We start from the raw sequence: 26,181 nt of genomic DNA on the forward strand, positions 1-26,181 counted from the left end.
ATTTAATGTATACAGTAATGGTTAGTGACTTAAAAATTACGCAGACTGTCATTTGCATTGACTTTTTAGAAAAATCATAGAAAATGATCATTTGTATAATAATTTGGAACGCGCTGTAGTCACAAATGAAGGGTCACTGAAGGTTTCTTCAGTGACCTTCAAAGGGCAAAGTAAAACATTTTTGTGCAGCTGATGCATTAAGTTTGCTTCTGAAGCTGAACCAAACGTTTATTAAATCGCCTAACCTGCATTTAAGTCCATTTAGACTCATTTTAACATTACAAACATGCCAAACGGTTTTTTAAATGTGAAGTGTGATGCCATAAAATGTTGCTTAACCTTAGTGGATGACATTAAAATTGAATTTACTGTACAAAGACATGAAAGCAGGTTATTAAGCGTCCAGCAAACCGCTGATCAGACAGTCCATTAAGGCAGCCAAAGTGAACAGACTTTGGTTTGGCTCTCACTGCGTGGAACGCCGTTCCTCCCACTGGCTTCTTTAAACTGTCATTAAGAAGCATGTGTGCCTAATTCTTTACCTCAAGCAGTTTGACATTAAAGACCAAACAACTACTCCCATGACCAGCCAAGCACAACCCGCAGGCAGGAAAACGCAGGAGCATTCCCAGAATTACCGCCATTTTCCAGATCCGGGTGGAGTGGGAGAAGAAAGCCAAACTGAAGAGGTGACCTCACGGACCACAGATGAAGATTGTAGGAGAAATACGACGTAGGCGTGACACAGGAGAACAGAGACGGCAACATACTGCCACTGGGTTTCAATCATTTATTAGTTTCAAGAACAAAAATGTTACAGTTTATACATAAACAACTAATATCACTTCAAGGTGGAATTGGATTTGATATATTAGTAAAAACCGGTGATAGAGGAAAAACAACCTGCACTGAAAGTGAAACACAATAAGAAGCTGAGATTAAAATAAAGATTCTGCTTTCAAGACAAAACTACACCTCCCATAAGCCATCACTTAGTTAGTGTTCCCCGTCATCGGGCACTTTCATCAACAAAGAGGTGGTGAACTTGATCAAGGAGAGGAAACCAAACATAAAGGGGAAATTTGGACGTGACGGTGTGTTGTGGACGCTCCTCCACAGCTGTTCTGTAGCAGAGGTGGGACTTGGATGCTCATAATGAAACCCTACCATGAGGAGGACATTCAACTTCTTCCTCGTGTCTGCTTGCTGTGAGCTTACAGAACGACTAAAGTACACCAGAGAAGGGAGGGCTGGGGGAGGGGGGGCAGACACAACAGAGCGGCGGGCTGCAGAAACAGCAAACACTAACCATCAGACTGGGGGGAGATGCTTGTTTCATCTGCGGGCTTAATATTTGAATGAGGGGGTGTGGGGGGGCTGCCCGGGTAGGTCTCGTGTCTGCACCCACTCCAATCAGTTTGCGGCCACATACAGGGTGGGGGGGTTTAAGGGTGTGAAAGCTAAGCTCTTCTTTACCGGTAACCAGGGCCTGGTTGAGCATAGCCCTGAACGTACGGAGGACGATTACGGGCATAGGGGTTAGCACTTCCGGGTGGAGGGGTGCTTCCTGGGGGTGGGGTGTACCCCGGGCGGGGCTGGTACCCTGAGCCAGGCTGGGAGGTGGGCGGAATGCTGTAGTTGGCAGGCTGGGAGACCTGGGAGTTAAAATTTTGGGGAGCAAAGGCTCCTGGTGGATACTGCTGAGCTCCCTGTGATGGGTGGGGCTGCTGCTGCCCTGCCTGGAAGCCAGGGGTTGGGGCTGGAGCAGGAGCTGGAGCTTGGGAGGATGGGGGAGGGTAGTTCTGAAACTGCTGCTGCTGCTGTTGCTGCTGCTGCGGGGGGCCAGGCTGAGGAGGTCCTGGCTGGGGGGCTCCTGACTGAGGATTATATCCTGCTGACAAAAGAAGAAGGTCTTAATCACTCTAAAGAAGCAAAGAACACATCATCGAATAAAAAAAAACCACATCTTGTTTTCATTTCTCAGGACTCTTACCAGGATATTGCATCGCATACTGCGAGGGGCCGCCTGGCTGCTGGGGCGGGTACCCCCCAGGAGCCTGGTACTGTTGGTACACTTGCCCTGAAAGGCGAGATAAATGTCATCATCATCAAGATCAACCTGAATCAGCGGATTCTGACATGGAGAAAAGCAGCTTTCGTATCAGCTTTGCACCGATACATTCCTACCGGAAAGTGCTGCAAAAAGGCGGGAAGCTTATTTTCTCTGCTTCAAAACCTGGTTGAAGCGTTATATGTCAACACCGGAAGGTGCTCTTTGAACTATGGTAACTCTTCAACGGTTTATGCAATAAATGCAATTCTAATGGATTCTGAAGCTGAGACTCTTCCAGTTAGAATCATTTACATTAAATACACCACCACTGTATAGTGACGTACATCAGTGCAAAGCAGCTTTTATCATCTTCACAACCTGTTGGAATGACATTATTAGTGTAAAATTCAAAGAGCGTCAAGACTGAAGCGATGGCTCCGGTGTTAAAGGGTCTTTGACTAGCATGAGTAGCTTAGTGGCGGTATAGTGGATACCAAATCCAGAAAAGTTACACAAGTGGCATCGTGCCTTCTGGGAGTTTGTGGAATCAGACCAACCTTTGGAAAATGTTATACATTTTTACATTTTTTTTAAATGGAAGAAAAAAAAAAAAAGGAACTGAACAAGATGCTGGGAGACATCAGTGAACACATGATTCCATAAACCTGTAGCACATGTGAAAAAGAGAGGGGAGATGGAGTCTCTGGAAACACCTGAGCATCTGGACATTTCAGAAAACAGGTTTACCAGAAAATAAATGCATAAAAGTCAGAGCACTCAAAAAGCAGGCTCTAACTAGCTTTCAGGCTAGGCAGCACAAAACGGATGCAAACCATCAAATAAATCGAGGTTTGTCTTTATTAAAACAATGAGTCTGTATTTGCATCACCAGATCCTGCGTTTGCTCATATTTTGCTTTTGACGGCTTTAATGACCTCTGACCGCAACGCGCCACAAACCCTCGTGGACAGATGGAAGGAGTTGATCTCTGTGATGTGAGTTTTGCAGAAAAATTCTCAAAATGCTTCCAAATTTCCAGGAAAAGCTGTTGAGCTCCGGCAGCATCGTCTCACGGGCTTAACAGTAATGTCTAAAACGTTTGTGCGTGTTGCCTTTTATCAGGCGTTCATGGCATCCTCCCATTGACTGCTGAAGGATCCCGCAGACTTTGCACAAACTCCACCTTATTGAGACCTCATGGATGACAGTGTCGGGAGAAACTAAAATGAACCACCACGTATAGAAACCCTCAGGTAAACGCCAATAGGAACATTTTGTATAAATTGCATTTTTGTAGATAATTAACAAACAGAAGGAAATCTTTTGGATTTTTAAGTAAGACCTGAAAACTAAAGACTCAGAGGTGTAGTTTGTGAAATAATGCGGTGTTCATCTGTTATCTCTTTTAATCAGTGTGCTGCCATCTTCATTGAGAGGAGGTACGTGTGTGAAACTGGTTTCCTCCAATGTTCTCATCATCTGTCTTCCATCAGGAACGGGGGTGGGAGGCTGCTCGACATCTCTGCTTTTTGGGGTTTGCTCCACTTTAGTGCAGCACAGAGGTGAACCGTCTGGAACAACGTTGACGTTTTAGGTACGTTTATTTCCAAGGAAAAGAGGCTTTTTATACATGAAGCTCCTGGTCAGTGAATTGAATTAAAATTCCATTAAAAACTGCTCATTGGATGGTGTCGCCACTAGGGCTGGGTATCACCAATAAATTCTAGAATCGATTTGATTCAATTCACCAGAGCCTGCGTCGATTTGATTCATGATTATTTTCTATTCTTTCGATCCACTCGGTTCAATTTTTTATTTACACCGTTTACACCGTTTACACATGTTTGTATAGGAACACAACAATAATATATATATATATATATATATATATATATATATATATATATATATGTTTTGAAGATATTCATATTAGCGGCTTATTCAATGATGCGGCTAATTTGTGCATTTTTTCTAATTTTTTTTTTTTATGCATTTTTTTTCTAACGACGGCTAGGGGCGTTCGAGCAGAAAGGAAAGAGCGAGACAGGGGGAATATGGTAATATGGTATATGTGTCAAGGATGCATATGAACAGCTTTCAAGTTAAAAGCAGTGTAAAAAATCCACCATCAGGTTTGGAAAAGCCGGTCTGCTGCGTGACGGAGAGGACAGCACAAGCTCAGGAGAGAATTTGCCTCAGGATGAGAGTGACACTGACAGCAACAACGAAGAAGACACAGAGAGTGTGGCGAAGAATGTCTGATGCCATTCCAATCCGACACTGAGAGGAGGACTTCCATGGTTTCAGTGCACAAGAGGCGCGTGCCAAGTTACTGCTGCTCTCAGTGACTTTTACCGGTATGTTTTTTTTTTTAACCAGCCCTGTTAGTGCTGGTACTACCATATTGCTGCCGTGTTACAGGCACTGTTTGGAATAGAGTTGTGACAGTGTGGAATTTTTTTTTGATGAAGCAGCAGGAGTTGCGGTGTCGATACTCTTATCGATACTTTTTGAGGACGAAAAATAAACAAATAAATAACAAATTAAGACCATAAAGGGTTTTATTTCCTCATTATGCAACAGCATTGTTTTTTTAACAAAACATTTACTTTATACATGATAATGTTACAGTACAACCCTGGAATGCACGTGGATGTGCTAGACCAGGGGTCTGCAACCTGAACCTCTCAAAGAGCCATTTGGATCAGTTTCCCAATGAGATAAAAGCACAGGGAGCCGCAACACTAGGTGTGTTAGAAAAATGTTTTTGCCGATATATTGTGATAATTCATTTGGCAATACTTGTATTGATTCAAAATGCTGTCAGGATATTTACTTATTTGTTTAATTATTTGTATTCTTTATGAGCGTAATGTTTCCTTTGATCTTTTGTCCATTTTCCACAACCTTGAATAGACTTTTCTGTCTGTAAAACACCAGAGTTCAGATGATGAAGATGATGGAAACAAATTCACTTTGATGCAGACTGCTTTCTGTTTATTTTTCTTTAAATCCAGTAAACCCAATAAATTATATTAATTTTATGGATGACAACTATGTTTTATCAGGAAGCAGCTGTTAGTTTGTTGTGGGTCTGGAGTCATAAGTGGTGAGTCTTAGCCCCGCCCCCGCCTCTCTCCCGCATCATATGGTCATCGCAGCAGCAAGGTGACAGGATAGTGACGCAAATTTAATTCATTTTACGCGGAAATGGGTGGTCTTAGTCTAGGGGGATAAAATGATTTTTTTTTGGCGCTCATATGTCCCCTATGGGATCGCCACTGACTCTGCCGGCGTTCACGGCTGCAGACACGACCCCTCCGTGTGCTTATGCTGCTCTCTTCCTTCTACCTGCTTGGTACTACCCCGCCCCCCGTGCACAGTCAGATAGTCAGACAGACTTCCCCTCTTCAGCGAGAATAGCGAAATTAATATAATCAATAATTAAAGGAAAATTGACTGACTTGTATAGTTACATATGGCAGATAACGTTTATATCTTGTTGACATGACCCGTTAGATGTATCAGAGTATATTAGTACTGCTCCATGAACCTTCCAATTGCCTTTTGTAAAACGGTCTAGCAGTTTTACAATTGTATACAATGATTGTTTTAAAGCTTGATCTCACCAAATCTCACGAGTGTAGCGTCAGATCACCGGAAAAGGAAAGGCATAAAAGATTGATCACTACTTTTATGCACGGATTATTGATTTATAAAGCTTGGACTGATTAAGATCGATAAATCCATTTTTTTCAACCTAGCCCTAGTTGATAACAATGAAGGCACCAAAATTGTTGTGAATATGACAAAGGGAACTTTTAGGTCATCTGAGACTCAGGAAAAATGAAAGCCTGTTGGAAGCTTAAGGCATATTGTACGTGGATGGTAATAAATGCTCATTGAATCATTTTTTACTTAAAAAAGCCTGGCCTTAGACACGCAGTCTGGAGCCCTGTTAGTCTTAGGCCTGCACAATATACCGCATATTTATCGTTATCGCAATATCAAGCTGTGCAATATGCATATCGCAAAAGGCGGCGAAATTTGCAATAAATGGTTGCCTTAAATGTGCCAAAACAATCTTATTGGCACATTGACATCAGGCAATCTTAGAGCCTGATGTCTAATGCTCTAAACATTTGTGTTGCATAGAGACCATCAGCTTTGAGGAGGTCGCCTGCTTTGAATCCTAATAGAACTCTACACATTCTATACACTAAACTGCACTTAGACTGTTAACGTGGTCTCAAGACAGCTAACAAGCCGCAGGGGGCAAAGGGGGATATGATGATGGTGGGAGGTGGCTTTAATTAGCTTAATTGCTCCAGTAATGGTGAGCTACGAGAACTGCAACGGAAAATGAGTCAGCATCAAACAACAAGGTGAAATTGGTACCATCTCCCTGTAAATCCTGTCAGCAACATTCTAATGGTATAAAGCGACATAAACATGCATTTAACGGAAGCTTTTGGACACATTTCCAGGTAATATATGCTTAGGTTTTTTTTTTTACCTTTTTATTGACTGACTGGCCTTCATTGGCTTTAATTTAGCTTTAAGCAACCATAATAAAACAGAAATTCCTATGCAATAGCAGAAAATGGAAAAATATAGTTAAAGAGGAGATCAAACAGATAGAGTCCTAGTTTTAACAAAGGAGCTACTGCAATGATTTGTGGGTAATGACCAAGAAATTATTTTTCAACTATTGCTGTCAATTTACTGTAAAAAAAATCAAGAGAAACCAGAAACATGGCTTTTAGCCTGTACCAGCCTAAATTTCATTCTTAGTATCCTAACTTGTAATTTGCTTATTAGATGATGTAATGATTCCAACAGAGACCTACAGAGATGTTTAGCTGGTAGATGTTAAGTTCTTCTTTGTGTAACTTCCCTGGTTGTTGCAGTATATAGGCTGTTCCCCATTTAGCAGGAGCTGTCTGAATCTACATTTCCAAAAGTCAAAGGCCTTGGAATTTCCCTGAAGTCTCTGCGAAAAATCAGATTGGCAAATATAGACCACAATGCATTGCATTTGAACGATTTGTCATTTAAAAAAAAATTACGTACATTTATTTTATATAAATATCCTAATTTTCGTCATCAGAACACAGTGGGAGGAGCTATTGTGAGAAATAAGCTTTTAGACTAATTAGGGCTGCACGATGTGAGGAAAACTTGCGATATGCGATATTAAAGATTAATAACGCGATAATGATATACCGTAAATTCCGGACTACAAAGCGCACCCGATTTTTAGCCGCACCCACCCATTTTCACGTGTTTAACTAATTTTAGACATACACAAGCCGCGTCGGGGTACAAGCCGCATGAATTAGGCAACATTGTCATCCTGACGGATCACTTCCTGACTCAGAGTGTAAGTGTGATTTATTAGCACACAGTGGGTGGAGTCATTTTTGCCTCAGGCTCATGTCTTTGAGTCTATCTGCATCTGCCAAACAGTATGCACCTCTATTCTGTTCACAAGTTCCTCAGTTATGGTTTTTATTTTTATTATTTTTTTTTAACTTATTGACAATCTCGGTATCACACATAAAATTACAAACAGTAACCATATAATCAACATTACATCCCTCAGTTATGATGAGGAAATTTACATCCCCGATCCCCCATTTCCCATGAGTCTTAGGGGCTAAAGGCGGGGCCAACGCCCGGCTCGCCATACTGTTGTACGTGTTTAAGAATGAGCAGCAGTGCATGGAGGGGTGAACGGGTAAAGCTCTCCTTCCGCTTGTGTCGCGGCAGCGTTATGGGAGTAACAGGGCTGTTTAAAAAACACACTAGTAAAATAAAGCAGCGACGACTGAAAAGCGCGCGCCTCAGCGCGATACGCGCGCCTCCTCGCGGCGCGTGGGTCAGAAGTTTCCTTCCACAACAAACACTTGCTCCGCGGACGCCTCGAGTAAGCCCTGGCTGCAGCCTGCAGAATGGCTCGACGCCTCCGCGCTCCCGCGCGCTCCTTGTCTCCCCTTCCTATCTACTCCGACAGCTCTGGCCAGCGCGGCTACAGGGAGGAGCGCTTCGTCCCCATTGCGCCGGTGAACGGAGCAAATCGTGTCTGTGCAGAGCAATCGGACTTAATACTGTACGTTTTGTGTATGAGGAGCGGATGCGTTGTTACGTGTGGGAGCCTTCAGACTGCCATCGGCCCCGCAGCTCACACGACACGCAGTCTCCAGCTCACACGGAGGCTGTGAGCGTTTCAATGCAAATCTCTGCTCAGTCCTTAGAAACCGTTAACACGACCACGTCAATTTGTGTTTCCAGTCGTGTCCCGACAAAATAAAGGCTGATATTATTGCCACATATTTACGTGCAGCCAGCCGAGTCACTATGACTCAGAGGTAAATGCACTCCTGAGCATGCGCTGTTCTCTCCGTCACGCAGCTGACCGGCTTTTCCAAACCCGTTGGTGATTTTTTCACGCTGCTTTTAACGATTGCTTTTAACTTGAAAGCTTCATCATATTGTAGCGGCGATCACGTGCACGTTGGGTCTAATGGCACCAAAGGATTCTGGGATGCGGCTGGACATGCGTGTTTCGTTTTGTTGAACCATGACTGAAGTGTCTAAGACCTGAAGTCAAGTCCATGCTGTTTGGCTGCTTAGAGGTGTGTTGAAAAACAAATGACTTGTGTTTGATGTTAGAGAATTCAAACTATTCACTGTGTCCAAAAATACGTACACGGCGGCCGCCAATAAAATCCAATAATTAGCCGCGTCACTGAATAAGCCGCAGGACTGTAAGCGCAGGAAAAAAGTAGCGGCTTGTAGTCCGGAAATTACGGTAACTTGCGGTATAAGAAAACAAAGAGCAAAACAACCAAAAACAACATTACCATTACATTGCAACAGTTTAAATGACCCTCGTCAACATAGGAGGCAAACATTTAACATAATAGGGCTCCATCTGATTGGTCAACAACGTAAAGGGCTCCATCCCATTGGTGAAAGGGATTTATATGATTTATTTAATGCCTCAAGTTGCCATAAGATTGTTTTGGCACATTTAAGGCAACCATTTATTGCAAATTTCGCCGTCTTTTGCGATATGCATATTGCACAGCTTGATATTGCGATAACGATAAATTACGTGGTATATTGTGCAAGCCTAAGACTAACAGGGCTCCAGACTGCGAGCAATTGGTCGCATTTTGTGACCAAAATTTTAGAGTGTGCGACTGAATTTTACATCCAGTCGCACATGTGCGACCAGTAAATTTGCCTCCCCCACCCTCCGTATTTTTATACATCAAACGTGGAAGGGGCACGTCAATGATCAATGAAATAATCAATGAGACGCGAGCGCACACGCACGCAGGCAGACACACACACTCGCGCACATATTCATGAAACGCGAGCACACTTGCGTGATGCCCGTCTGTGTGTGCCCACTGCGTGTGAGAAGAATAGGGAAAGCCACTGTGAGTGGCTAAAATGCGTGAAGGGGGAGGGGCCTAGAGATAATCGAGCGCACGTAAACATCTGTGGGAAGGAAATGGAGACAAATATCACAACCTGATATGTGCGTCTGAGCTATGAGCAAGCGAACTATTGATTCGACCTGCGGCTAGTGTACCAGTGCCAGAGTGTACAGCAGGGGTCTCAAACTCGCGGCCCGCAGGCTATTTGCGGCCCCCAAGATGATATTTTGCGGTCCCCGCCTTAATATGAAGGTTCAATGTTACTGCAGCCCGCCAGTTTGTATGAAAGACACTTTTTCCTTGTCGTGTGCGAAGCTGTTTGTAACTTAACCATGTTACAAACACTGACGTTTTTTTAAAGGAAATGAACTGAAGCAGGGGTCTCCCTTCACAGTGGGGTAAATGACTCTTGGGGGGCGTGACAATGACAGGGTTTGAAAGCAGGAAACCTGACAGCCCCCTCCCCGGACCACATTAAGGAGTTCCTTACTTTCCTTTAGAACGTATTTATTCGCTCGTAATTTTCTAAATACATGCAGTCCGTGCTGAACTTTTCTCTGGGTCACACAGAACCGGAGGAAGGTTTAGGTTTTGGTTACGGTTACGGCGGCGCATCAAAGGCTTTTTGCACGGCTGTTAGGGCAGCTCACCGCTCCCGCGGGAGTCGGGTCAGCTGAGGAGAATAAATGTCCCACACCTACATGCGTGACAGCTAACGGGGCTTGAACTTTAAACACGCTCGAGCAAAAACAACATTAGTTTTAGACTCACTGAAAATACGTGGGGAAAATGCAACGATAGACGTGTTTGAGATGAACCAGCACCTCGCCTGGATCGTTGGGGACAATAGGCGGGGGGGCTGTGAGATGAAAGCAAATCTGCAGCAAGACTGAAGGAGAACAGGAAATTGGAGTTGTCCTTAACATTCAATTTAGTTTTAATATTCTTCTCCCCCTTAGTATGATCTGTGTTATTATATATTTGGTTGAATGCTGTATAGCATTCAACCCTTTGTTTTCCTGTTTCTCTTTATTGGTTGAATGCTGTTGAATTATCGTATCTTATAGTATCTTCCGCCGTTTTTTGGCGTTTAACTACTTCTACAATTTTCAACCGTTTGTAACCATTCAACTTTTAAAATGTTCAGCTCTTTTACCTTTTTTCTGCTATGACTTTTGGTTTTTCAAATCCTTTTACTTTTTAAGATATTCCAGTTTTTCCGGGAATTTTTGTTCCATTATAATACATGGAGAATTTTTCGTTCAGAAGTTCACAGTTAAACTCCTTCTACAATTTTTCACCTATTTTAACCGTTCGACTATGAAAATGTTCAGCTCTTTCATCTTATTCTAGCTATGACATTTTGGTCCTTCAAATCTTTGAACTTTTCCAGATATTCCCGGATATTCCCAGATTTTCCAATGTTTTTGCTCCATTGGCCACACCTTTGCTTCTTTAAACAATTGTAACTTTAACATTCTTTTGGCTAGAGACACCGTTCAAATATTGAAATGTTCACAAGGTTTTGGACTTCAACATAAGGTTTAAAAATTATTATAGGATGGCAACACTACCTACAGTTTGGCGGCCATTTTGTGCCAAAATGTGAGGCAATTTTAAACTTCTTCAAACTTTCACCTATTTTTACCATTCTACTATTACAATGTTCAACCCTTTCATCTTATTCCTTTCAGCTATGACTTTTGGTCCTTCAAATCTTTGAACTTTTCCAGATATTCCCGGATATTCCCAGATTTTCCAATGTTTTTGCTCCATTGGCCACACCTTTGCTTCTTTAAACAATTGTAACTTTAACATTCTTTTGGCTAGAGACACCGTTCAAATATTGAAATGTTCACAAGGTTTTGGACTTCAACATAAAGTTCAAAATTATTATGGGATGGCAACACCACCTACAGTTTGGCGGCCATTTTGTGCCAAAATGTGAGGCAATTTTAAACTTCTTCAAACTTTCACGTATTTTAATCCTTCTACTATTACAATGTTCAACCCTTTCATCTTATTCCTTTCAGCTACGACTTTTAGTCTTTCAAATCTTTGAACTTTTCAAGATATTCCAAGATTTTCCAGGATTTTCCAAGATTTTTTCTTCATTTAAATACATGGAGAATCCTTGAAAACCTTTGTTGCTTTCAAGCATTACAACTTTAACATGCTTTCAGCTAGAGGCACCGTTCAGACATTGAAATGCTCACAAGGCTTTGGACTTCAACATACGTTTTGAAATTATTATGGGATGGCAACACAACCTACTGTTTGGTGGGCATTTTTTGACAAAATCTGAAGCAAATGTTGCAATAAATTTCATCCATGGCTGGAACTGAACATATTGAAATTCACTGGATCTGGACATATAAGGAATGTGGGCGTGGTTAGCAAACAAACCTCGTTGCTAAGGACGTCCAAAAATTTACTTTTTCCGATTCATCTGAAACCGACGTTGATTTGTTCCTCATCTCCAGGCGACCCAAACATAAAATGGTTGCTATGGAGATAAAATCAATAGAAAAGCCGCCATTTTGAAAAAAGTGGATTTTCTATCAACTTATAACATGTAGCTTTTACCAATATAATACTCTCAAACAATGTGTTTTTTGGATTCAGTTGATGATGCTGATTCCAATGCTAGTACTTTTAGCCATTTTAGCAACATCTTCAAATTTTCAACAATTCAGCCATTTTTTCAACAATTTCAGCTTTCATGCTTAAGTCCTACAAATTTTGACCTATTTCAGCCATTCTACTATTACAATGTTCAACTTTTTCAGCTTATTCCTGCTAGGACTTTTGCACCTTTAACTTTTCATGGTTCTTCCAGTACAGTTCAGTTATTTCTTCAGCTAATTCAGCTTTCATTCAGCAGTACAGCATTCAACCCTGCATTTTCTTCTGGAAATGCAGCTCCTTCTAGTTTATGATTATTTTAATGTTTTGTGATCTATATAGCCTTTTTTAATGAATTGGTATTTTAAATTATTTTAATTAATCACTCCACTACAAAAACCATCAGGACACATGTCCCATAATGCATTGTTTTGTAGTCTGTAGGGCAGCTTTCAGTCAGTTCAGTTTTCAGCTGTGTCCGGGTAGGTTTGCCCCTTGCTCCCACCCCTTTCTCGCAATATTTTGTGATGATTGACAGTTGATGTTGGAGCAAAAACAAAAATATATGTCACACACCAGGTGATCTGCGCAGCGTTGAGTTCACCTGGGTGATCTCAAACACACTTATTGTGCATCTTGGCTGTACCTATTTGGTGTCACAAAGATGCTGCTGTCAGTTTACCTTCTTGTTGCATCTTCAAAAGAATGCAGAATAAAATGTGACACTGAATTTGAAACAGCACATTGTAATTTCTGCATCTATTATTAAAGTATTTATTAGTAATACAGTGGAAATTAGTAGATTTGGTTAGAATGTTGATTTACGGTATGCGCCCCTACATTTTCTGGTTGTGCCCCTAAAATTTTCAGTTAGGGGCCACTGTGCTCCTAGTGAAAAAAGTTAGTCTGGAGCCCTGACTAATTATAAGCCAAAGTTACAACACACTAAATACATGTTGCTATGCGAGAAGCACTGAACTCTGTGCAGGTTTTTAGCTGTTCACGTCATTTGGCATCAGAGTTTAGAATTGCATTGCTTCTTCAGATACTAATGCCAGTTTAACCCTGAAGATGGCTCAGGTATTTTTTACTGCATTGACCCTTTAACACTGGAGATGTTGCAGGCAGCATCTAAATAACAAACAAGTTAATCCAAATGGATTCTGTAGCAGAAAAAAGCGGCTTTGCGCCGATATGCTACACTTTATAAACAACACTTTATGAAGTAATGCATAACAGCCCAAAGCTGTTTTTATCTACAACAGAATCAGACGATTTATTTTGATTGTGTAAACACTTCACTGCTATAAAGTATTGCTAATCAGCACAAGTAGAGCTGTGACGGTGTCGAATTTTTCATCACCGCGGTGATGAACCACCAGGGGGCGCGGTGTCGCGGTTAACTGCTCCGCCTTTGTTTATACAGAAACGTCTGCAAAAAATAGTTCCCAAACAAAACATGTGGTGATTTTCATGGAAATCTAACAGTGCGCGTTCTTGTTTGGTGTTACGGATTGAAGGAGGACAGTTACACCCCCCCCAAACACAGAATCCTCCGGTGGGCGGCCGTGTCGCGCACTTAGGAACGCACGCAGCTTGTAATGGAAATGAATACAATGAAAATTAATAATTAGAAAGCAGTAAATTTATCGTATTTCCTCACGAGACGGAAACTTCTGGTGTAAAATAAGGATGTGTGCTTCTGAAATTGCGCGCCTGTTTGGGTAAACGGAGCCGCGTGCCACCTGCAGCGCGAAGGCAGACACTGAGAGCACGCGCGGTGGGAGAAAAGGAGACAACAGTCTGAAAGAAAGAAAGAAAGTCTGAACACAGGACTAGCATAAAAAGGAAATTATCAGCAAAGATGAATGTGTTTATTATAGTTCCAAACGCACCATATGCAAAACGTAAAAAAAAAAAAAAAGTGCGGTGATGCGGTGATGAGGTCATCACCGCGGTGATGAGGTCATCACCGCGGTGATGCGGTGATGCGGTTATTGTCACAGCCCTAAGCACAAGTCCACTTTCCTTTTCTTTAGAAATGGGTTAATTGTGTTGAAGAGTAGCCGAGAGAATGTAACCTGGAGCTAAAGCCCTGGTGTTACTGGGTTAAGCAGGTTTAGGTTGCACCAGCTCACCATCCATCCCAGAAGGCGGTCCCTGCTGTACTCCAGCATAGGCAGGCTGTGGCTGGGGGGGGACTCCCGGCTGAGGTGCAGCAGATGAGGATGAGGCGATGCTGTCAGGGGTTGCAGAGCGCTCCTCTGGTGCAACAGCAGGGGGAGCTGTGGGTGACAGGTGAACAGCAGAACATGATCGCTGTAGCCTGTGCGTTTGTGCATTTGTGATGGTGAAGCTCCCAGTACCTGGAGCCTGGTCCTCACTCAGGCCGAAAGCAGAGATGACATTCTTGCTGACCTCATCTTGGTTTTTCAATGGGTCAAAGGCCGACATGCTGGCTGCACTGACGGGGGGGCCTTTCACTGAGGGGTCGGCCGCCATGACTTTACCTTCACGCCCATCTACTGACTCTACAAACAAGACAAATGGGACACAAACAGATCAAAAAAACTGCAGTAAAGACTTCCAAAATGTTCAATGGGTTACCATCAAACAATTCATTAGACTTCTGAGATGCAAAGGAGTAAAAGTAAACATTTTGATAAAAGTAAAACCAACTCAAAAGGCCAAATACAATGACTTTAACCCCAAACTAAAACTATTCTTCTCTGACTGGCTCCAGCATGTGGGTGTGACCGTTTCATCAATTTTACTGCTGAAATGAAGGCTCAAACAAGCATGACATTCTCATTCTAATTGGCATCACCGACTGTAAATGAGAGCTGGACTGAGCAACCCCTCCCCCCGGCATTCTAAACAGGAAGTACCGAGTGGGTACAAGAAGCCAAAATCCCATAATTTCTGTATAGAAATTAACAGCTGTCACTCTGTCATTTTGTTCGTCAGAATAACCATTCTTGCTCTGCTACCTTTAATTTTTTAACGTTCTTCCTAATCCTAATAATTTTCATGGGATTTTTTCCATAATGCGTAATGATTGATGAGATGGTTGGCATTTAAATACTGACTCAACCAACTTGGACCGATCGCTGCTTATCGACAAATCACAAAAAGAAAGGCAACTGAATTAACTTTATTTGGTTGGAACCTGAACTAAGTCATGTTCTATTGCACTAACTCGGTCCAGTTCTCACATACAGTCAGTGATCTGTGGCTGAGAAAAAAATATATATTGCCAGAATAGAATCCAGCAACAATAACTATTTTTCTTTAAAAATGGTCAAAATTCTTTGAAATAGGTTCTGGTCTTTGATATTTGGGTCTATGATGAGGGAGTTTTGCCTGCCGTGAAATGAATTGGGCGAGTCCGACCACAGCTGAACTGGACTGAAGTGGTGTGTAACAAAGTTAGTGCATCTTTGCAGACAAATATTCTTTTTACATCCATTTAATTCCTTTTTGCTCTTATAAATTGTCTCGTTGTGCTGCCAGAGTCCATATGGGATTCAGCTTTTACAGTTGTGGCTGTTTTTTTCCCCCTTGTTCTGTTTTTATTGAGCAAACTAAAAACTAGCAGAGGATCTTATGAGTTTTTCTTCACAATTTTGGTTCTTAAGGCAAAAACCAAGTGCAGCACTAATGCAAGAGTTGAAATGCAAGCAGAGAGGACGTGTTCTGCTGATTCATATCCTAGAAATGCTGCCCACTTTGGAGGCAGATGATGGACTTCAATGTTGTCAAAATAATTCAAGTGTTTATCACAGGAGTTTCGTTCTAAAAATAATCAGTGAATGGGGAAATCCGCAAAGTAGGATTATGGAACTGTAAAACTTCTCACAACACCATATACGCTTTTCTCAGACAGACGTGAACATTTTCACTTTTCTGTCTTGTTTAAACTCAAAGTTCAAGCCTTCATGGAAAAATATGTCCAGTTCTATAGAAAAAAGCAAAGATCTGCTTGTGATAAAAGATTAATATAAATGTGCATTCTGTACAGGCGGCACGCCGTGGAGGAGATTGACAAGGTCAACATCCAATCAGGACGCAGAAGACTGCTTTTGAAAAAGTATTACATGCAAAAATTGCGGTAAAAATGTGCCAAACCTTGAGACCTTGAAAGGTGAACAGCGATATATCATGTGAACACAGTACAGCAAACCCTTGTTTTTCGCGGGGGTTAGGTTCCAAAAAGAACCCGTGATAGGCAAAATCCGTGAAGTAGAAACCTCTATTTTTTTAACAAGTATTATACAATTATAAACTCTATTATACATTGAAAAGAAAGAACAAACCATTTTACAGGCTCAAGCATTTGTTTCTCAAATAAAAGTACTTTAGAAACATTTTTTTCAACAAATAACTTCTGTACTGTACTGTCAAATAATAATTTTAATCATCAATGTGAACAGAAGGCTTCAAATCGCGGAGATTAGCCCCGCCCACCGCGACCCGAGAGTAATTGAATTAAACGGGAGAAAAATTAAAATGAAATTTAAAAAAAATACAAAGTACAGTTGGACAAATAGTGACTCAGGTGTATTTCACTGATCTTCAGACTGAGCCGCTGCATCCTGACTCCGCTCTGCAGTGTTTTCTTCTTTTGAAGCCCGCGGTGCAGCTGTGTTTGTTCAGGAGAAGAACATAGTGATTGACAGTTGTTGTTGCTCTTTTTTCTATGGGTTTGAGAGAAACTCGAAATTGCAAGAGAGTTTGCACGTACGTGTTGTAAATTTGGCAAGCTGATTTACGTACGTGTACATATTAAACTGCAACGTTATTGACGCACAGGTAGAGAAGAAGCGGAGTGACTTTTTAGCCAATCAGAATGCAGAACACAATGCAGGATGCAAATCCGTGAAGTAGCAAAACCGTGAAAAGTAAACCGTGTTATAGCGAGGGATCACTGTATAGCAAAGCATTTATCCAAACCAGATTTTTATCATGAGATCAGTGTGAAACGTCACAACTGAGGCCAACTCTGGTTCACCTTAAAATGAGGCTGTCAGTTTACCTTCAAGTGAACCCTGATTGGTTAACCACAATCTAGCCAGTCAGAGAGAGGAAGTGGCTCTCCTGCGGCGTGCATTTGGAGAAGAATGAAAAAGAAAAAAAAACATAATCTAAAGGAGTGAGGAATCCAGAAAAAGGAAAATGTCTGAGGCTAAGACAGAAAGACGATTTGAATGTTTGGCTACTTGTGCATTAGTGTCTTGCAAGGGTTAAAGGGAGAATCTGCCAACTTTTGCTTCTAATGCCATCAATGTCACTGCAGAGAAAGTTCCTCAGTTTAAGAATCTTAAGGGAGGTATGCATTAACCAAAATCATTAGCAGTATAGTAGCAGATGTTGATGCTCTAATACCCATTAGTGAAACGCATTTGTGGGATGCTAACGTACAAGTACCGATGATTGTTTAAAGGACCACAAGCTAAGACTACTAGCCTTGTTTATTCTTCTATTTCCTGTTCGTCTTTCTCCTGGTAAAGCTTCATTTTGGAGAAAGAAACAAGCCAAGCATCTGTCGTCTTTGGATGCGATTGGTTTGATCTCAGAACTGCAGAGTAAAAGTACTCTGACTGTTGGCGTCATCAGAGAAGAGATGCTTACCGGCGTTTGGTGCAGTAGCAGCTAGACCAGGCTCTGTGGGGGGTTCCAAGCTGTCAAGGAGATAGTTGACTTTATTTCGGAGCTCGATGAGCTCTCTGCGGAGGTACTTGACTTGACTCGATTCCAGAGGCCTTGGCTGACCGTTCACTGCAGATTAAAGAGGAAATGACAACCAGATAAGAAACTTCAAATACATTTAAATAAAAAAAACTGTCTATATGGTTTGTAGGCATCTTAAACAACCATTTCTGCATCCATCTTTTTGGCTTTACGGTCATTACAATAAACCGGAAACGGTTGAGTTTGCTTTTTTTCTCCCTCAACTCTCAGTCAGATGTTATGTGGCTTGTTTGGTCACGCAAACAATCTATTGATTACATTAAACAGTCAATCAGCACATGTGCTTTGTCAAGTTTGCTGCTCTCTAATTTGGATTAAATTTGATTAATCACTGCTCCTGAACATTCCTGAAATGAGGAAATGCTGCAGAAAAAGACACATCTAAGCAGTTTAACATTTAAAGCAACATGTCCATATTTGATCTTCCCAGGCAGATGACTCCCAAAGACTCCAGACTCAAAGTTCGTGCGCTTTTAAACTCCGATCATTCCTCATTTCCATTGAACAGGTAAACAGATGACATTTTATCCTCTTTGAAGTTTCTTACTTCATTGTAAAACATGAGGATGTAAGGGTTTTCAGAAAAACAAAGTAACATTTAAACAAGTTGAAGCCCCTTTAACTTAAATAGCCTGAAGAAAAGCTTAGGAACAATGAAAATTATTTGATGCTTGCAAAGATTTAAAACTTTGTTTTTAGACATTTAAGAAATTTGACAGGTTGTTTCAACTTCTCTTTGCTCTACAGCTTTACAAAGTTTTCTCAAAATCAGCAATTTTTTGTCTGATTGACATCAACAATCAAGAAATAATTGTATTATTATTAAAATTAATCCAAATCCTTTAGCTCCAAACTCTTAACAGAAAAACTTGCTGTAAGTCCCCAAAAATAACTGCAATTGTGCTGTATTCTTTGGTTTAAATTATTATTTTAAAGTTCAATTAATGTTGACATATTAGAGTGGTATTAATTTCCATTATTTGGGGGGAAAATAGTTTGTAAGTTTAAAAACAAGTGTTAGTTTTAGGTTTTATAAAACAGGGCCAACTTGTGCTAAGATGGTTTTCTCATTTTGTTCACATTTAGTTCTAAAATGAGTCGATTCCACTTATTACACTCATATTTTGACACTGTAGTCAAAATAAACTGCAATTAGGTACATGGAAAAATACAAACCATGTGCTTAGAACTGGCAAAGAAATGCTTATGACATGTATGACATTCACTTTGAAGTAATTCTATTTAACAGTTAACTATTTTCCCTTTATGAACGCTTGTGGAACTCCTCTTTTCTACACTTTGATATTTTATAGATTTCTTGTAAAGTACAATTTTCAGATCATTTTAACATTTTCTAGATTTTCCTCTTAATATATATTCTTTTTTGCAGTGAATGGAGACCTGTGAAAGCTCACTTTAGGAGAAAGTGTTGATCAACTTTACCAACTATTATGCTGATAAAGTCTTCAGGTCATTCATTACGTTGGTGTGATTACTGTGTATTCCCATTTTTAATTGTCATTTTATAGATGATTGACATTTCTTTTAAGTTTTAATGCCTAATGTTTGAAGTTTTCCAACAATTTATACCCACATTTATGTGTAGAATTTAAACAATAAACAAACCAGTCGTAGCATATTTTGCTCATTAATGGATTTCAGACGATTCTTATCATCCGTTTATATTTTTGGAATAAATCTACTCCTTGGAAAAAGCTAAAGCAGATTGTTGGAGTTCTTGAGGAGCAAATAAAAAAGCTCTCTGACAGGATTCTGTGTCATTTTTGGCACCCTGGAGTCTGTCCCACAATAGAGAGTAAATCACTCCAAACCATCTGTATACAAAGTACTTTTTCAGAGACACAGAACTTTTTGCCAGCAGTTTTTTTCTATCCGACCTCAGGACGCAGAACAAAGGAAGGCTGGTAAATGCAGGCAGAGTTGTGCGTTTGAGGCCATCATGACATCCTGCATGCCTTTAAATCTCAGCATATATTGGACATCATAATCTCCATAAAGTCTTAGCATGTGATGCTGAGCCAAAACTCTTGATTGATTCATCTCTCTTCTGCATCTTTCTTTTTATGTTCTTATTTTATTCTGTTTTTAGAAAAAGACCAAGCCAGTTCAGATCTGAGACAGAGTTTAGAAAAAAATGATAATTTATTTTGTCAGAGCTTAAGATTTGTACTAAATGTGTCCTGGAAGCAACGACAAACTCTTCAAGATGTCCTAGCTTGAATACCAAATCGAGTTTATGGTTTTTAAAGATTATTTTTCCACACGGATGACAAAGATTCGTCAATTGGAATGACTTACAAACTACAAGTCTTTTTTCCAAAAGATACTTATAAAATCACACAACCTCAGCAGTGTTTGAAAATGTTAGAAATGTTGCATTTGATTGTTAATTTTCCTAGGAGCTACATCTGAACCCCACTGCCTTTGCTAATAGCCTAAATCAAGTTAAAATACTTTATTTTGAACAAATGATTTTGTTAAAATATGCCAAGAACCGTCATTATTTGCTTATTCAGCTGATCCAAGGTGACATTAAAAATGGATCCTGTATTGGTCAGTGGAAGTGAGAAAAACCTTTATTATGAGTGGAGATGAGAAGTTTGCTCTAATAAACACTGCCCTCTAGTGACCAGCCACTGGAACAGCTGGAATAAAAGGCTAAAATTCAGCTTCATAGCTGTAACATCACTCAAATGTTTTGTCAAAAAAGATTTTTATTAATATGTTTGAGTTTTAAGAGTAGAAAAAAAAATGTTATAAGGCTTTGGCAGGAGCAAGAGACAGATGTCATCTTACCAAATAAAGTCAGTTTGAGTATTCTACTGCACTGGATGGCAAAAGACAGGTCGGAGCTGTCAAAGATGGTGATGAGATCTTCATCTGGAGACATGCAAAAAGTAAAAGCAGATGATTTATTTCATAGTTACCACACTTTTCTGCATTAAGACAAAAGCAAAGCTCGGCTGGGGTTTTGACCGACCTTCATCTTTGTATTTGATGGTAACTTCGTCGCTGCTCTGCAGTTTGCCCCTAAAGACGCGTTGCATCATCAACACCAGCTCGTCGTATGTGATGTCTTCATTATGGATAGGGATGCGTCTTATGTCGTCGCCCAGCTGGGCTTTGATGATGAGCTTCCCGCTCAGGTCCAGCTGGCCGTTCATGGTGCCGTCTGACCTCTTCTGCTCCCACTGCTGAGAAGACAAAGAACCCAGAAAAAGTTCTGAATAACAGCTTTGTTTCTCTTTCTTCATCTACAGCAGTTTAAAGCTTAGCCTAGAAGGAAAAGAAACAGACAAATATGACCACCACGGCTTATTTACATCAAACAACTTAAAGACGATTGAACTGAAACACAACTTAAGCTCTAGAAATATAATCAGATGTTTTATGACTTCTCCAAGTTAGTCTTTTTTAAATCATGGCATTAAAGAATACAAGCTCACTTGTGTAAATAAATCCGTCTAATTTGGATCAGCTTAAGAGAATGAAAAAAAAAGATTGTGAATTTGAGGGAGAAAATTAAAAATGGGAAAACAAGACATTGTAAATTTAAAAAAAAAGTATTAGAGTTGACTTGAAATAATTATTGAAAATAGGAAAAATACATTTGTACTTTTGAAAAAACAATATTTTAAACTTAAAAGAAATATTGAAAAATTGAAAAAAAATTGAAAATTTAAAACTTGACAAAAAAGAAAAATCTAAAACCTAAAACTGTTACCAGAAATTATTTTTTATTTTATTTTCAACTTTTTTTCCCATCTGTCCCTGATCTGAACTGAGTCAGAAAACAGAAAACTGAAAGTAAAGAGGAAGAAACAAACAGAAAGAGTTGAAAAAACATATAAACTTTTTTGTAACAGTCTTAGGTTTAAATCTTTTAATAATTTATAATTATTTTTTTATATATTTCTTTCAAGTTTACATAAAGTTTAAAACTGTTTATTTTCTTCAAATTTACATTCTAGTTTTTTATGAACTTTAAGCTGATCCTAATTTGACTCTATATCTGTCTTAAATCTTAAATTATAACTTAAAATAAAAAATCTCCTTTAAAAATCCTAGTTAAATGAAGGTATACTAAGTCTACTACTTAGTAAAACACAGAAAACAAAAATAATTCTATAATTCAAAAACTTGAAGGTGGAACATGTAGTGATGTTTTGGGCAAGCAGCCTTTATTTTTCTTACTTTTTATTTCATTTATTCTCTTCATAAAAAAATAAAATAAAAAACACAAATACAACCATGTGCATCTCTCCAAAAGCTGCACAAATCCCAAAAGTACCCATAATGCATCTCACACAAATTACAAAGCACCCATGATTAAACAGGGGGAAAAAATTCTCTTCTTTTGATTAATTTTAGTTAAAAAAACAACAACTTTAGATTGGCTCTGCTACAGTTTACTACAAATTTAAGTACCATAATTTAACAGTCAATGAGACAGCCAGAAAACACCACTTCTAATTTTTTTAATCATTCATTTAATTTTTCAGTCATTTAAATGTTTCTATTCTGAACATTATTTTTTTTATAAACATGTAAAAAAAATCCAAAGTTTTACAGCAATAACAACAGAACATTTGCTTCAAAGTTATTTGAGCAAGTTAATGTTTAAAGTTAAGTTTGTTTCTACGATTGAAGATTGAAGACAAAGAACTTTTGCAAACCCTCTGGCACTGCTTTTGTTTTACATCGTTTATAAAAAGTGCATTTTAATTAGGCCTGCACAATATACCGCAAATTTATCGTTATCGCAATATCCAGCTCTGCAATATGCATATCGCAAAAGACTGCGAATATCGCAATAAATCGCAAACCCAAAATGTGTTAAAACAATCTTCTAGCAGCTTGAAGCATTTAACGAATCAAATAAATCCCTTTATGCTTTGACCAATCAGATGGACGCCTTCCCATTGTTCACCAATCAGATGGAGGCCTATTATGTTAACCCTGGTCCTGAAGAGCCTCAACCCTGCCTGTTTTCCGGCTCTCCTTAACCAGCTTGCTGTTGATTGGCTGACTCAAGTGATTTCACATCCTGATTGACTGAACACACCTGATTTTGGTTATCATTATCGAGCAGTCTAGGGAGAATTGGAAAACAGACAGGGTTGAGGCTCTTGAGGACCAGGGTTAGCCACCCTGACGTTTGTCCCCCATGTCGATGAAGGTCAATTGGAGTATAATTTTTAAACTGTTGCAATGAAATGGGAATGATGTTTTTGTTTATTTTTCTATTTGTTTATTTACCGCAAATTTATCGTTATCGCAATATTGATCACTAATATCGCATATCGCAAGTTTTCCTCATATCGTGCAGCCCTAATTTTAATGTAGCCTTTAAAGTTAAAATGTAACAAAATAGACCATTGATTGAAAGAGATTAAAAAAACAAATGCATGCTTCATTTTGAAATATTACAGTTTGGGATTTTGTCCATTTTAAAGAACTCAGATCTTCTTTTGACCTATTTCCACAGTGTTCCCATTGGTCTTTTAACTATGATTGTGCTGTTTTTAGCCAAATACTGTTTTTAGCCAAATAAAAGACAAAATCATGTGGTTTTCCATGACATAGTTTCTATAGAGCGGCGGGAGTTCTTTCGAAATTCACCTGCGAATTGGCGTGGCCCGCTTCCTGTAACCCATCTATTTACATGCTCTCCCACTAGCTTACAGCCCCTCACAACCCCAAAATATTATTACTGGTGCACCAAAAATGGTGAGCAATATTGGAGCCATGCAGCTGTTCAGTTTAGATCCAGATTCCAGCTCAGACGAGGAAAACAAAGACTCTATGTCAAAGACACTAGAGCATGTTGAAAACACAATTTTGATCAGAGTTGGTCTTCGAGAAAAAACAGAATAAATGAATAAAAGCTAAAGCAGTCGGCTGGTATAGAACATAGGATAGCAGATGGCAGGTGCGGAGACAGCCATTTAAGTTCCAAATAAAATGATCTTCAAGAAAAAAAAGTTTGTCGATCATAGGTTCTATGAACTGTAGCTCTCTACGTTCCAAGTGACCCACATTGAAAGATTAAAATTAAATGCAGCTCCAAAGTATTCAGGTCATATCTAACCCCATGATGTGGTTGACTGTAGTCTACAGTTAGATCTACTAGTAGACTATGACCAAACATAAACAATAAGATAATAAGAGTGCTTGTTCAGCTTCATTTAGCAGTCATTGTTAAAAGCATTTAATCACTGCCTCCTTTTGCATTTTGCTGTGGCATCACCACTTGATGCCCTAAGCTGAACAATACACAGCTATGAATGCCGGGAATTCTTCGTGCTTGGCTGTCCTGAACAGATGCATAATTAGCCAGATGCTAAGGATTGTGTGGTAGCTAATGTTTAGCTCAGTCACCGAGAAATTGAGGGCAATAGACACTTTCTTTCCCAGCGGGAATGGCTGCGCCAAACCAATTCAAGCGGCCCAAAAATCAAACTGTTGATGATGTTTACTGCGGCTTTGCTGTGCGGTTATTGTAAATTAGTAAACAACCTGTGGTTAGCATGTTAACGGTCCAGGAGGGTGGTTGGGTGTTTCACAACGAAACTCTCAGAAATTATGCAATTAGCCTTGCAAGTTCAGAGGAAAACTGTACATGGATTATAGCTTTTTAAAATATGAATTTAGTTTAAGCGTAGCATAAAAATGACTGGGTTAAGTTAACTAATAGTCCAATACTAGACTTTGTTCTGTGGGTCAACTATGCTGACCCCGCACATTATGACCATTTAGGTGAGTTTTTTTTAAGGTTAGAAATATTCAAATTTATCTCTACTAGTTAAATGTTAAAAAGCCGTATTGTGTTTTCCAAATCGTAACTTTTCATCGAATTGACCTGTAAACCTGTTTTGATGCATAAACGTAGCGTTAGCTTCAGCACTTACTGGGCTGGTGCACTGACTGTTAGCCATTAAGTTTCATTTTTGGCAACCAAACTAGCAGACAGACATACCGGCGTGCTTTCAAGATATTGATATTACCTAACAAAAGAGCGTATTTTACCTATCACCAGACGTTTCACCACGCTGTGTTTCCAAGGTTTCGCCAGGCCGCGAAAGCCAAATCTTTCAGCTAACCTAGCTAGACCGGGGGAGCAGCATCAGGAAGTGGCCTCCAGACTGTCAACGTCAACCAGTACGTGGCACTCCTGACGCGCAGGCGCAGATGGGCGGAACAAAGTCCTGCGTTTGAGTTTATCAAACATCAGCACTGGGTCAATTGTAAAAATGAGTACATAGCTGGCTAAATTTCATAAACACAAAAGAAAATTTTCCAATAAAATACCTGATTTCTTTGTGTTCAAACTGGAACTGCAGCGTTAGTTAAAATTAATTTCTGCTTCAAAAAATACAAAAGCTCAAAAAACATTTAGCATCTGTAATTCTTTTGGACTGCTGACATAGATTTACTCTCGCATTTTCTCTTTTCTCTTTATTTTTTTGTTTCTTTTTATTTCTTATTCCCTTTTGTGTTTGTTATTAATAATTAGTATTTTTTAATGAATGCAACACGTTTGTTCTGTATTCAGAATTCTATTGTACATTATATGTGCATAATTGTTGTATTTTCTTGTTTTGTATGTTGCAATTGTTCAATAAAAAAAAAAAAAAAAAAGAGTACATAGGTACCTTTTAACGCAGTTATTTGATTATATATTCATAAATATAGTTAAGAGCAAATTTCCCCCTCCATCGTCTTTTGTGAAATTATTTTATAATAATAATAATTTTATTTATAAGGGGCCTTTCTGGGCACTCAAAATAAACATATTATGCGTTTTTTCTCCATTTATAGTGTAAATCCTGTTCAATTCTTCATTTTTACAACTAGCCAAGGAGGTTTACCGTAAAAAAAAAAACATCAAATTGTCTCTTTTTAAACATGACATAATTTCTCGACCGTGTTTGCATTTTACTAATTCAAAACACAGCCATAAGTATGCATGTTAGTTACAGTCACTTTGCTATGTTTGGCTCCTAATTTATTTTTAATAATACCATGTAAGCTTTAACAACATGTTCTCACTGTCAATTGCTGTAGACCTAAGAATAAATACAAACACCTCTCCAATAATATGCATATCTTGAATGCAACTTTTGGTTTTTACAATTTATTGATGTCCCACAGAAGTCCTGGCTTGCAAAGCCTGTATTTTTGCAATTTTTCTATCTTACTGCGCCTTTAAGCGAAAAAGTTGTCCCAGCCACATTCTCAAAAACCTGCACACACCTAGTACTTAGTGAAAATGAATTT

At 39.4% G+C, this 26,181-nt stretch overlaps 1 protein-coding gene across 3 annotated transcripts; it reads right to left on the bottom strand.

Moving 5' to 3' along the window:
* Positions 1-775: 775 nt before the first annotated feature.
* tfg (TRK-fused gene) lies at positions 776-25,075 on the bottom strand. 3 transcript variants are annotated; one of them, XM_023950746.1, is made up of 8 exons: positions 24,931-25,068; positions 20,882-21,095; positions 20,698-20,781; positions 17,761-17,907; positions 14,496-14,660; positions 14,268-14,414; positions 1,994-2,080; positions 776-1,891 (listed from the first exon to the last, which is right to left on the bottom strand). In XM_023950746.1, the coding sequence occupies exons 2-8, from the start codon at positions 21,063-21,065 to the stop codon at positions 1,473-1,475; spliced, it is 1,233 nt and encodes a 410-aa protein (XP_023806514.1). In that variant the 5' UTR covers positions 21,066-21,095; positions 24,931-25,068; the 3' UTR covers positions 776-1,472. The 3 variants fall into 3 exon arrangements, with proteins under 3 accessions (XP_023806514.1, XP_020568570.2, XP_023806513.1); XM_020712911.2 differs by having other exon boundaries at positions 776-1,894; XM_023950745.1 differs by having other exon boundaries at positions 1,473-1,894; positions 24,909-25,075.
* Between the last annotated feature and the right edge of the window lie 1,106 nt (positions 25,076-26,181).

This window comes from Oryzias latipes, chromosome 21, assembly GCF_002234675.1.
Source record: "Oryzias latipes chromosome 21, ASM223467v1".
NCBI classification, from domain to species: Eukaryota; Metazoa; Chordata; class Actinopteri; order Beloniformes; family Adrianichthyidae; genus Oryzias; species Oryzias latipes.